The sequence below is a fragment of the Sturnira hondurensis genome, unplaced genomic scaffold, assembly GCF_014824575.4.
Source record: "Sturnira hondurensis isolate 20B ecotype Veracruz unplaced genomic scaffold, ASM1482457v3 Scaffold0006413, whole genome shotgun sequence".
In the NCBI taxonomy this organism is placed as follows: Eukaryota; Metazoa; Chordata; class Mammalia; order Chiroptera; family Phyllostomidae; genus Sturnira; species Sturnira hondurensis.
This window is the reverse complement of record NW_028079044.1, coordinates 6,342,707-6,356,113: the sequence shown is the minus strand read 5'-3', so window position 1 is coordinate 6,356,113 and position 13,407 is coordinate 6,342,707. Positions and strand designations below refer to the sequence as shown.

Sequence of the window (13,407 nt, the reverse complement as noted above, 5' to 3'; positions counted from 1 at the left end):
TCACTAAGTGAAATAAAAGGAATGTATTTTCTTATGCCATTATAGTCTCTCTGCTATAAAGTTTAATGTCTGTGAAGTGCCACTTCACTTTTTTTGTTTGTCATTTTCTTGGCTCCTGGACATTTTTTCTATCACAAAAACTTTAAAATAATTTTATCCAGTTCATTATGATTGCATTTACATTAAATTTATATATTAATTTAGGCAGGATTCTCATAATAGGTTTTTCTGTCTGCTTTTCTTTAGTCCTTTGTGATGACTGCAGAGTAGTTCCATTTATACGGGTATATCATAATTGAGCAAGTCTCTAGTATTTAAATGCTTGTACTGCCTCAAGAGTTCCCTTACTATATACAGTGCTGTTTTACCTCTGCCTTTGTTCGTGTCTGTCATTCACCAGCAGTGGATGAGCATGCCCAGTTGCTCACCCCTTTGCCAGTACTTCGGTCTTTTTGATCTTAAGTAAACGATTTCTTACCTCACCACAAGAAGAAGTGATGTTTAACTAACTTCTCTCCACACTTGTTCAGTGCTACAGTTATCATACATTTTTATGGTCTATGGCCTGTTTCTGTTTTATTCTCAGATAATATTTATAACCTCTTTCCACAGTCACATCTTCTTTTAAATGACTTCCATCCATCAACAGAGGGTTGAAATGAGAACTTATAAAATTTGAAACCTTGTATTTTGCAAGATTTGGGTGGTGGTATCAATAGAATAAACTACTATAGGAAGGGTTATAAGTTAAAGGATCAACAAACATAAAAATAAGGGATTAAAATTATAATCTTTAGTAATTTTAGCAGTAACATTGGTAAGTTTGTTTAACTTAGGGGAAAAAAACTAGTTACAAGGAAACGTTTTCTCAGTATTCTAAAATGTGAAAAGCCAAATTATACTATTTATTTGTTACTCTGTTGTTCTTTTACAAGTATGTCTGATCAGCCACAGTACGTTTGTTTTACCTGAGGCAAAACAGTTTACAAGCAGTTGGTAAACAAGAGAATGAAGTTATTGTAATGTGGAAGTAACCTTCGGTCACAGATGATTTTCCCAAAGCAAAGAGGGCAGAAATAGTGAAAACAGCTCTCTGTTAAACTGGCAGCAGGGCCCCTTTAGCTGTGTGTTGAGGACATTAAAGCAGTTCTCCCTCCACGGCTCCCTCCCCTGAAGAGGTGGGCTCTCCTGGCACTTTGTGCCACTCCGGTGCTCACCTTACGGACAGCCTCCTGCTGATTCTGAGCTGACTTCACTCTGACTCCTCATCCACCACACTGCTCTGAGTACTGCCATCGTTTGCATTTTTGGGTTTTTGTGTTATTTTTAAAATCTCTTTGCTGTGGAGCTACCTGCCTAGGTAGTTTATCTCCCAATTGCCAATTATTGGGGGGTTTTGTTAGCTCTGGCTACTCAAGTTGTACTCCTAGTGGTCTTTCCCTAACTGTATTTTTCCCAAAGCCCAATTATGTGTAGTGCACAGTTTTGCTTTTTATTCTAGAAGAACATATACATTGTTTTATGTAAAAAATACCTGTATAATGATTAACATTAGTAAGATCATTGACGTATTCCTTGTATTATTTTTAATTAGGTGCTCTTCGTTTTATGAGGCGGATAATTGGCCTTAAAGATGAATTTTATAATCGTTACATCACCAAGGGAAATCTTTTTGAGCCAGTTATAAATGCTCTTCTGGATAATGGAACTCGGTACAATCTATTAAATTCAGCTGTTATTGAGTTATTTGAATTCATAAGAGTGGTAAGTTAATTTTAAAGTATTCTTAGTAAAGTAAAATACATGTTCAGTAAAGTTAATGTTTTAAATTGTGGAATTTAGCATAGTCTTTTTTAACCCATATGTATCTATAGTCTTAGTTCCATTTATTGGCCAAGTATTTTAGGATCAAATGTGTCATATGTGGACATTACAGACAGGCATGTCATTCATGTGATCTCTTTGATAATTGTAGGGCTAGTGATGAAAATTAATAGGTTGAAAAATAATTCCTTTGATAGACATTGATATGAGATGCATAAAAATAGGATTTATCATGGAATTTTAGTTGAAGAGATCAGGGAGTTAGATGGACTACTCCAACTGCCTATTTTACAGGTGAGGGACTTGAGATACCCAAAGTGATTAAGTGAACTATTCAAGAGCATCCATTTGGTTAGGAGCACAGTCAGAGTTTGAAGTTATGTTACAGCTCAGTTTTGGGCAACAGAAGATTTGTCATAAAAAGACCTGGAGAAAGTTCTGTATGAATAACAAAGGTAAGACAGATAACTGTGAAACTGATAACAATAAATTTGCCCTTTCTCAACACTAGAATCATTCCACCAGGGACAGTGGCCACATGGTAAGAAAGAACTTGAAAAAATAAAGGCAAAGCTAGAAATTCACTTTCTAGTTTTGTTTCTTATACAAATCAGATTTCTGCTGATGACATGCTGTTGTCACATGGAGATTATTTGAGTGACTGGATTGTTTTTCTGATATTACTCATTTGCCAAGAATATGATACTCAAAAGGGTGAAGAGGTCTGAAGTACTGTCTTTAGCCTTCGAAAAGAGGAAATATACTTAAGGAGCTCAAGTTCCCCAACCATTCTGAACCCAGATTCACAGTGCACTGTTCTAATGAATCAGATTAAATATTACATTTTTTTCCTTTAAAATTTTTGATGAGGTACCGATAAAATAAATTGTAAGGTTCCGAAACCCTTCCCTATTCCTGTGATTGAATTTGCTTTTTCAGAAAATACAAATGGTTGATAAATGTACATTGAATCCCAAAACTTACCTTTTTGTTGAGTGTACAACATAGACTGTTTTTCCTAGATTTCTAATTTTCCTTCTTTGCATTTATTTTCACTGAGATATCCAAGGAAACTCATTTAAAGATTTAAAATCCTTTAATGCAGTCAGATTATGGTGGATCTTTAAGAAGTAGCCTGTATATTTCAGGACTGGTATTAAAATCCTGAATGACAACTTTAATAATATTCAGTAATGAGCCTGCTTTGTATCCATGTATTGCAGTGATCACTTAGAATGCTTCACTTAGAAGCTAGAAGTTATTACTACCAGTTTATTTCACAAAGATTATACCATTAGAAAACTGTGGGAATAAACAAGTAGTATTCAAATTAATAGTTTATCTGATCTGTATATGCAAAATAGTCTGAGGAATCTGTTTATATTTTAGGTAAGGTGTATCTCGTTTTGATAGATAGGATATCATATTAAATGAGAAGTCATTAAGTAATACCTAATGTTCATTGAAAATATACTGTCAAAATCTGCTTTCTAATTAGCTTTGTGCTGTTTACCGGTCCAGCCAGCTTCTCTCAGAGCATCAGTGTTCTTTTTCTATAAAATGGGTATAATAAAACCTATTTCATAGAATTGTTATGAGGATCAAGTGAAATTGTATGTGCAGGTGCTTTTGAAATTGTAAAGTGCTATGTAAGTGTGAAAAATGAACAGAAGACCTAAACTAAATCCATTTGCTTTTGAAATGTTCTTTATAATCCTCCAAAAGGGCTCCATCCAGTGAATTGCTTCTCCTTTTTTCCAAGTTTTCTGTGGAGTCCTGGCTCATGTGTAAAGAAACTAGGACATTTATTTTTAGAAGGTGATTTTGAAAAAACTTTCTTGATCAGTTTTGGAATTATAAAACACAATTTTTTTTAAGTTTTCCTCCTAACAAGCATTGTATTATATTTGAAATCTAAATTTTGTGCTTATACAGGAAGATATCAAGTCTCTTACTGCACATATAGTTGAAAACTTTTATAAAGCACTTGAGTCGATTGAATATGTTCAGACATTCAAAGGATTGAAGACTAAATATGAGCAAGAAAAAGACAGACAAAATCAGAAACTGAACAGGTATTGTTTAAGTATATTACATTTATAGCCTATAAATTTATGTTGGATCTTTCCTGTGAAATTTACCCAGGAATTTTCTTTCCACAATTAGATAGGACAGGGTTATATGTAGGAGGGTAGGGTATCTCCCTACCCCCAAATTTTCATATGAAAAAATACTGCCCCATATTGTAATTAAGATAATTCTTTACCTTATAAGTATTACCCAGTTAAATTACTTCAGCTCCTCCTGGTTATACATTAGTATCCTCAAATTCAACCTTACCATGAATTTTAAGTCATTACTCAAAATTTATGGTATGTTTCTTACAGTGTACCATCTATATTACGTAGTAACAGATTTCGCAGAGATGCAAAAGCCTTGGAAGAAGATGAAGAATTGTGGTTTAATGAAGATGAAGAGGAGGAAGGAAAAGCAGTTGTGGCACCACTGGAAAAATCTAAGCCAGAAGATGATTTTCCAGATAGTTATGAAAAATTTATGGAGACTAAGAAAGGTATTAAAATTTTGAATTTTTGAGTAGTGCATCCTCTTATAATTATTATACAAATTATTCATTTGCTTGTAAAATTCTGGTCGTTGTTTATAAAACATGAAAGATGAATTTTATGCTGAATCATAATTTTTAAATTATGTACTTTTTCTAAATTTGTTTAGGATTTCTTTTCATGTTTACAATGTTCTTAAAGCTTTCTGTTTCTTGAGAGTCTGTATTTGCTATTTAGACATTTCATTGACTCCTTATACTTTGCTTTCTATGAACAGTCTTGGCTTTTTTTTCTATTCTAAACTCTTCAATAATAATAGACACCATACAGATCCATAGAAACTTTTCAGAGTGCTCTGCCTATTCCTGCTGAGAGAACTAAGCTCCAAGAAATAACTATGCTCTTTGAAATGTTAAAATCATTATAGAAGGTTTTTAATTGAATTTATTGGGGTGTCTTGGTAAATAAAATTAAATAGGTTTCAGGTGTACACTTCTATAATACATCATCTGTATATTGTAATGTGTGTTCACTACCCAAAGTCAAGTCTCCTATCACTATTTATCCCCCTGGACCGTCCTCTACCTCCTCCCACCCAAAAGTCTCATAAAGATATATAGTATCAAGAGAAATAAAAGTAAAATTACCCATCTTTCCAAAGAACTAACTTTAATTCTGTTGCCTGAAAAATTACCATCATTGTAGTACTGACCTGCATATATCATCTAAATGTTTAATAAAAATTTATATCTTGAAAGGAAAAAGCATTTCCTAGACTTTGTATAAGTTTGTGATTTTTTAATGAAAGTATCTAAAGGTATTTTTTACTAGTTAGTGCTTCATTGACTTATTACATTTTCTCTGAAAGTGTTCTCAGCCTTACTCATTTTCCACTCATTAATGCCATAAGTTCCATTTATTTTAGCCTAAGGAGCAAATAGTTTCTAAGCAATAGGCACCTTTTAGTAGCCAGATTCTTCTACCTTTACTCATTACAGACACTGTGCATTCTGGCAAAAGAGTCACTGAGGCCAAAGGTGAATTAGTATACCCAGTTAAAAATCCTATATCCCTCAAGAAAACTGTAGCAACCAGATGTTAAAGGATAATAGGCTCTTGTTCGAAACGACACCCACACAGGAACATGGAATATTTAGGAAATAAAAGACTGATAGATGCGATGATATCATTGTCTTTAGGTATTTGAAATATTAACTTATGGGAAAGATTATTAGGGGTTTCAGAGGAACATAAATGTATAGAGTCAGTGAGTGGAAGCTGTAGGGGAGACAAGGAGTTAAGCAACTAGTGAGTCCTTGGAAGTGTCCTAAATACAGCAGTGTAGATTTCTAGCCTAGGGGGGCTGATTTGCTATATGCTTCTGAAGGTCCTTTCTAATCTTGAGATTCCAGGTAATAAAGACTTAATCATTCCTCTCCACTGTTTTAACTCTGATAAAGCAAAGACAGTGTTTTATAAAAGTTTTTAAATTACCATTCTTTTCAGATATGTTGACTTAATGATATTTACCGATAATAAGTTTAAAATTTTGCTTTTGGTTTAGCAAAAGAAAGTGAAGACAAGGAAAATCTTCCCAAAAGGACATCTTCTGGTGGTTTCAAATTTACTTTCTCCCACTCCACCAGTGCTGCTAATGGAGCAAACAGTACAAACAATAAATCTGTAGTGGCTCAGACACCACCAGCGACTTCTAATGGATCCTCTTCCAAAACTACAAACCTGGCTACATCAGTAACAGCCACCAAGGTATGTGAAACTGCTCGACACATAAATAAACTTGGCTTTTTTCCATTTCTAAAATTATTTTATGTTTACTAAATAAAAATACTTCCAAAGAAGAAAAATGTTGCCCACATCTTCAGAGAATGACTGCTACCATTTGATTGATTTTCCTTTAGGTACGTGGGTTTCTTTATCCAACATGTAACTAAGGTCTTTCTATAAACAGATTCGTACCCTGATTTTATTTTTTTTATTTATTATAAGGATATTTATGTTACTAAAACATCGTTGATGACTCCTGAATTTCATTTTATTTAGCTGTATCATAATACTTTAAGAGTTTCTCTTCCCTGCATACCCCTTCCCCCTACCCCCTTAATATTTTGAAACACCTAAGTTAATTCTGATATTTTACTGATAGTGTTACCAGTGTTGTTGCATTTTAAATTGTTTTCTTGGATAAATGAGTAGAAAGTTTTCATACATAGTGTCAAATCTCTCTCCAGAAAGTCTGTGCTGGTTTACTTACCATAAGCATTGTTTGAGTGTGCTTGGCCCACTGCAGCTTTGCCAGCATTGTTATTATTTTTAACCTTTGCCAGTCAGGTAGCAGAGACTGTATGTATCTGATGAATTCTTAGTTGATGATATTACCCTTGTTGTCATTAGCATAGCAGGTATATTTCCTATTGGTTAGTTTTTTTATAAACAAATTTAAAATTTTTAAAGATTTTATTTATTTCTAGAGAGAGGGGAAGGAAGGGAGAGGGGAAGAGAAACATCAATGAGTGGGTGCCTCTCGTGCACCCCTCCACTGGGGACCTGGCCCCCAACCCAGGCATATGCCCCAACTGGGAATTGAACCAGTGACCCTTTGGTTCACAGGCCAACACTCAATGCACTGAGCTACACCAGCCAGGGCTACAAGTTGAAATTTTATTTGAAACTTTCTTGGCGACTTCCGCCAAGATGGAGGCATAGGTGGAAACACTGTGCCTTCTCCCACAACCAAGTTTGAATACAATAAAAGTTTTGGAGAACTAGGACACACCCAAAGACAAGAAAACGGAATTATACAAACGGTTCAACGGGGACGGTGAGAGAGGCGGAGCCAGCAGCGGAGCTGGGTCGGGCAGGACAGATCCCCCGACCTAGGCGTGCAGGCAGCCCGGAACCAGTCGGGGTGTGGGGCAGACTGACCGCGGTCACACATTCGTGCACAGTGAGACGGACCACGCAGGCCCCAGGGGGTGAACCCAGTGGTGGAGGGCTGACAGCGGTGACACACTCGCATGCAGTGGAACGAAACACGTGGGCCTGGTGACGGTGGTGGCTGCCGTGCCGGTGGGGGTCGTGGCGGCAGGCTGCAGACGGGAAGCCATTGTCCCTCTTTGACCCCGCCCCCACATACAGGGTCACAACCCAGCGACTTAGTTGCCCTGCTCTAGTGAACACTTTAGGGCTCCGATCCTGCTACAGAACAGGCACGGACAGCCCAAAAGATGGCGCAAGAACTCAAAAGTCCCAGAGCCAATAACTCTAAGCGACCAACAGATTGCCAGCCTCTCAGAAGCCCAATTTAAGACAGTATTTATCAGGATGCTCACAGAATTGGTAGATTATAGTCACAAATTATAGGAACATATGAAGGCTAAACTAATTGAAATGAAGGGAGATATCCAGGAAACCAATAGCGATGGAAAGGAAACTGGGACTCAAATCAATGGAATGGACCACAAGGAAGAACGAAACATCCAACCAAAAAGTAATGAAGAAATGAGAATTCAACAAAATGAGGAGAGGCTTAGGAACCTCCAGGACATCTTTAAACGTTCCAACATCTGAATTATAGGGGTACCAGAAGGGGGAAAGAAACAGCCACGAGTGGAAAACTTATTTGAACAAATAATAAAGGAGAACTTCCCCATTCTGGCAAAGGACATAGACTTCCAGGAAATCCAGGAAGCTCAGAGAGTCCCAAAGAAGTTGGACCCAAGAAGGAACACACCAAGGCACATCATAATTACATTAGCCAAGACTAAAATGAAGGAGAGAATCCTAGAAGCAGCAAGAGATAAGGGGACAGTCACCTACAAAGGAGTACCCATCAGACTGTCAGCGGATTTCTCAAAAGAGACCTTACAGGCAAGAAGGGGCTGGAAAGAAGTATTCCAAGTCATGAAATCCAAAGACCTACAGCCAAGATTGCTTTATCCAGCAAAACTTTCATTTAGAATGGAAGGACAGATAAAGTGCTTCTCAGATAAGGTCAAGTTCAAGGAGTTCATCATCACCAAGCCCTTATTATATGAAATGCTAAAGGGACTTATATAAGAAAAAGAAGATGAAAAATATTAACAGTGAAAGGACAGCAAACTCACAGTTATTAACAACCACACCTAAAACAAAAGCAAACCAAGAGGACAGCTAGATCAGGAGTGGAACCATAGAAATGGAGATCACATGGAGGATTAGCAACAGGGGAGTGGAGCAGGAGAAGGGGGGAGAAGGCACAGAAAATAGCATAGATGGTAGGTAGAAAATAGATAGGGGGGAGGGCGAGAATAGTGGGGGAAATATAGAATCTAAAGAAATTGAGACACGTGGTTATAAACTAAGAGGGGGAGAATAGTGGGGGAGGGAGTGTGCGGGTGGAGGGGAATGAAGGGAGGGATAGAACAGCTGTAATTCTATAATCAATAAAATATATTAAAAAAATAAATAAAATGCTAAAACTTGAAGAAAAAAAAAGAAACTCTTTCACTTATATTTTTATTATATGTAACCATTCTTTTTCCCAAAATGGGGTAGCTTACAATTATTAAGCTACCCCATAAAAAGGCGTAAACATAGTTGAACTGTGAGTATGGGGTAAAAGGACAAGAGGTGGCAAATGCCATAGTAGAAGACCTGTCTTGAACACAAAATACAAGTCTCAGTTTATTGTTTTACAGAAATGTAGACTCCTTTCTCTAGATGGAGTGGTGTGGTGTGGTGTGGCTCAGTGGACCAAGCACCAGCCTGTGAACCAAAGGTTCACCAGTTCAATTCCCAGTCGGGGCACATGCCTGCGTTGCAGGCCAGGTTCCCAGTAGTGGGTGCACAAGAGGCAACCACACATTGATGTTTCTCTCCCTCTTTTCCCCTCCCTTCCTCTCTTTCTAAAAATAAATAAAATCTTTTGGAGAAAAAAAGGAAATGTAGAAGCCTTATTCAATATTAGATATGGTGTGCTCTTGACTAAAATACAGAGAAGGGGCATTTTCATTGGGATTCTGCTGGTTTTGGAACACATTTTATGTTTTTTAAGTAGAATTTTTAAAATTAATTTTTACTTTCTGAAAGGACAATTTAGTAATGTGACATTACACTGAGAATATTTGCTATGGAGTTAATATTGTTAGGGTTCAAATCTCAGCTTTGCCTTTTACTAGATGTTTGACTTTAAGTTATTTAATCTTTTTGAGCCTTAGTTTTCTCATTTTAAACAGGGATAAAATAACACCTACTTTATAGGCTTTTTGTGAAGATCAGATTATTTAATAAATGAAAAGAGCTTAGAACATTATTGGGCACCTTCTTAATATATTCTAGCTTTTCTTAAACTAATATCGGCACTTACTTTCAAAAGTCACATAGTATTGAAAATACTGAAAAAAAAAATCAGTCTCCTTTTCTGGTCCACAGAGATAGCTTTGAACTCTTCTAGCTGTATCTTTTTTTTCTAAACAATATGTTAATAGGTCATATTGTTTTACCAAGTTTAGACGTAATTTATTAAGTTCATACTATAGTAATGAGAATTTAGTGCACACGAATACTCCTTGCCACATCCTCACCCTGTTCCTCCCTGTATCACAAAGTTTTGGTTAAAACATAACTTGATAATTTTATAGCTGTAATGCAATATAAATATTCTATATCACGATTTTTCTACTTTTCTATACTGTTTTTCTCTTTTCTACAGTAAGTAGTAGCCACTTTGTTTTGTTGCCAGAGTGACAAGCCTCTCGCTAGTTTTTTTAGTACTTCTCAGGTTAGTTCCCACACGGTCTCCCCCTTGGAGACATCTCTCTGGGAGTCCCCCACCCTGTTGCAGCCTAGATCGGTTGTTCTCTAGACTCGCTGCAGCTGCCTCTGCCATCGTGCTAATACGTCCTCATGTCTCTCTCGTTTTCTTGTTTGTTTGTTTGTTTCTGGATTTCATCTCTCTGTTCTCTTTCTTGAATTCCCCTCTCATTTTGGTGGAGCATATCCTCTCCTAGCCTCCTGAATAAAGAATCCCACAAGAGATAAAAGCTGAGACCCTGCATGTATAAAGATGCCTTTATTCTACCCTCATACTTGATTGACAATTTAACTGAATGTAGAACCGTATTGGAATTTTCTTTCAACTATTTGAAGTTCTTGCTGCCAAGAAATCCAAAGATATCTTATTTCTGATCCTTTGTGATTTTATTTTCTTCTTGGAAGCATTTCAGGCTTTATCCATGTACTCTAAAATTTTATGATAATATGCTTCAGGCATTCTCAGCTGAATAATCCTGTCCTTCAGTTTCAGGCATTTTATGTTCTTTTATTATAACTTATATTTGGATGGTGGGTCTTCTGTGGCAGGGGTCCCCAACGTCCCTCCTCCCCATCTGTGGTTGTGAGCATTACTGCCTAAGCTCCCCCAACCCCACCCTGGGCCATGGAAAATTGTCTTCCATGAAACCGGCCCCTGATGCCAGAAGAGTTTGGGGACCACTGTTCTAGGGCTTGATCTTATTTTAATTTTCATAATTTATCTCTCCCAGTACTCATTTTTAAATCTTCTATTTTTCTGCATTTTCCTTGAGTTTTTAATCTGTTATTCTTCCAGATAATTTTTTACTTATGAACAAGCAAGTATCTACACCTTTTGAGGGACAGGGAGAAAAACAGTGATTGTTCTTAGAAAACAAATTGTTTAGTCACTCTAGACTATCACAGAAATTTGCAACTAAGCAAGATAGGAGTTCACAGAAGTAAAGCAGTAATTAGCTCTCAACCTCCTTCCACAAACTGTGACCTCATTTGTATGTGGTGGCAGGTTTGTTACCACCACGACCCCTCAGCCAGTTTCACCGTCAGTCAGTGTTGCTTTGCAGCAATCAAGTTCATTGGTTCTCAGCGTTAAATACATCAGGTGCGACCTATTTTCCTGTCTATTTTCTTTTGCAAGGCATCCTAGAGCTCTAATATACTCCTAAAAATCACTTTTCTGCAAAAAGCTGATGAATTCAAGAAATTTAGGAAGCTCTTACTCAGGAAGGTCTTTCTATTCTTTATTTTGTTGAGTAGAGGATAATTCTTTAATTCTATGATCTGTTACTATGATTAATTATATTAATCGTTCCCTAACTTACAGTTTTTTTAATGGTTTGTTTGGCTCAAAAAAATTGTTCATATGTTTCTGTTACTGTTATCATTTGTTCTGATCCCCTCTTTTGTATTAGAAAGTTTCCTCAAGTGTTTAGTGGTGCTTAGATTTTTCTTTCATATTAAAAAGTAAGGCAGATTATCAACTAGAGTGCCAGGACAATTTAATGAAGAAAAGAATAGTCTTTTCAAAAAATGGCTCAATGGGTTGAACCACCTGCGTGTGAAGTGAAAGGTTTCCAGTGTGATTCCCAGTCAGGGCACATGCCTCGGTTTGCGGGCCAGGTCCCTGGTTGGGGGGCATGTGAAGGGCAACAAATGAGAGGCAACCAGTCAATGTTTCTCTCACACATGGATGTTCCTCTCTCTTTCTCCTTCCCTGCCTCTCTAAAAAATGAATAAAATCTTTAAAAAACACACAGTGAGGTCTACTTCATACCTACTAGGATGGCTATAATAAAAAGCACGGCCAAAAGTCAGTGTTGGGGAGGATGTGGGAAACTCCCAGGTCCTTCCTGTGTTGTCGATAGGGATGTGAATGGGTGCGGCGGCTTTGACGTACAGGCTGGTGGTTCACAAAAAGGTTAGATTTCACTCCTAAGTGTACTCCTATGAGAACAAAAACATAGGTCCACACTCAATATTAATAGCATTATCCATAATAGCCAAAAAGTGGAAACAATTCAAGTGTCCATCAGTTGATAAATGAATAAACAAAACATAATGTGATATATGCACGACAATGGATGTATTTGGCCAAAAAGAGGAATGAAGTACTGGTACATGCTATATAGATGAACCTCAAAATACTATTCAAAGTGAAATAAGCCACACACAAGGGCCACCTACTGTATTCCATATATACGAGCTGTCCAGAGAAAGCACATCCAGAGAGAGCAAATCCGCAGAAACAGATTAGTGGTTGCCAGGAACTGAGAGGAGTGGGGAGTGACTGTTAATGGGTATGGTTTTTGGTTGGGGAGTGGAAGGTATAGGTATTGATGAAAATGTTCTGGAATTAGTAGTGATGATTGCACACCTTTGTGAATATACGAAAAACCACTGAATGGTACACTTCACCAGGGTGAATTTCACAGTATGTGAGTTATGTCTCAATTTCTTAAATGGGGCGGTTTAAAACACAATGAGAAGAGCTGTTGACATTGACTTCATATAAAGAACTATAGTGAGTGCCTTGCTTTTTTCAGGAAGTGTTAAATGTGGTTTTGATTAGTTTTTCACTGTGGCACCACCGAGCTTTTACAGGCTTGACCAGCCCACTACACCTGGCAAGTGTCAACTTACAGGTGGGTGTTCTGAGAGCCTAGATAGGCCACAGAGCTTAGAGAGGGGTGGGGAGGGTCTCTGCTCAGTGTACAGAATTTAAATTTCTTCTTTTTTAAAAAAATCTTCCCCTGGGGATGTTTATTGATTTCTACAGAGAAGAAGGGGTTGAGGGTGGAAGGAAGTGATTGCCTGCAGGTACACACCCCACCAGGGATCAAACCCTCAACTGTTTTTGGTATACCAGACATCACTTGAACCAAATGAGCTACCCAGCCTACGCTATTCCCCCATTTTCAGTCAGGCACTTTACCCTTGCCCTTTACTGTGCCTGAAGTGCAGGGCCTTTCTGGTTTATTTTCTTTACAATCGGTGCTGGTGGAGGAGCGGGAATCTCCTGGCAGACATGGGGATACAGGTGGGACAGTGGGTTGTAGAACTGGATTCCATTGTCTGTTTTATGGTGTGACTGAACTGTCTTCCCTGCCTTTGCCGGCATTTTGGTGCCTTTGCCTCCTACTTTTTTCTTGGGTTTGTTCTTGACATTCTCTTCCAATTTCTCTTTTCCAAAAATGCCTTGACATCTTTC

The 13,407-nt window shown here is 37.5% G+C and overlaps 1 protein-coding gene across 3 annotated transcripts in view; it reads left to right on the top strand.

Moving 5' to 3' along the window:
- PPP4R3B (protein phosphatase 4 regulatory subunit 3B) overlaps window positions 1–13,407 on the top strand; it is a 55,792-nt gene that overhangs the window by 39,610 nt on the left and 2,775 nt on the right. For 2 of the 3 annotated variants that reach the window (XM_037047948.1, XM_037047950.1), the window contains 4 exons: window positions 1,595–1,764; window positions 3,760–3,899; window positions 4,212–4,396; window positions 5,953–6,155. In XM_037047948.1, the coding sequence (XP_036903843.1) occupies window positions 1,595–1,764; window positions 3,760–3,899; window positions 4,212–4,396; window positions 5,953–6,155 (698 nt within the window). The remainder of the gene's footprint in view (window positions 1–1,594; window positions 1,765–3,759; window positions 3,900–4,211; window positions 4,397–5,952; window positions 6,156–13,407) is intronic. The other variant, XM_037047949.1, reaches the window with a different exon arrangement.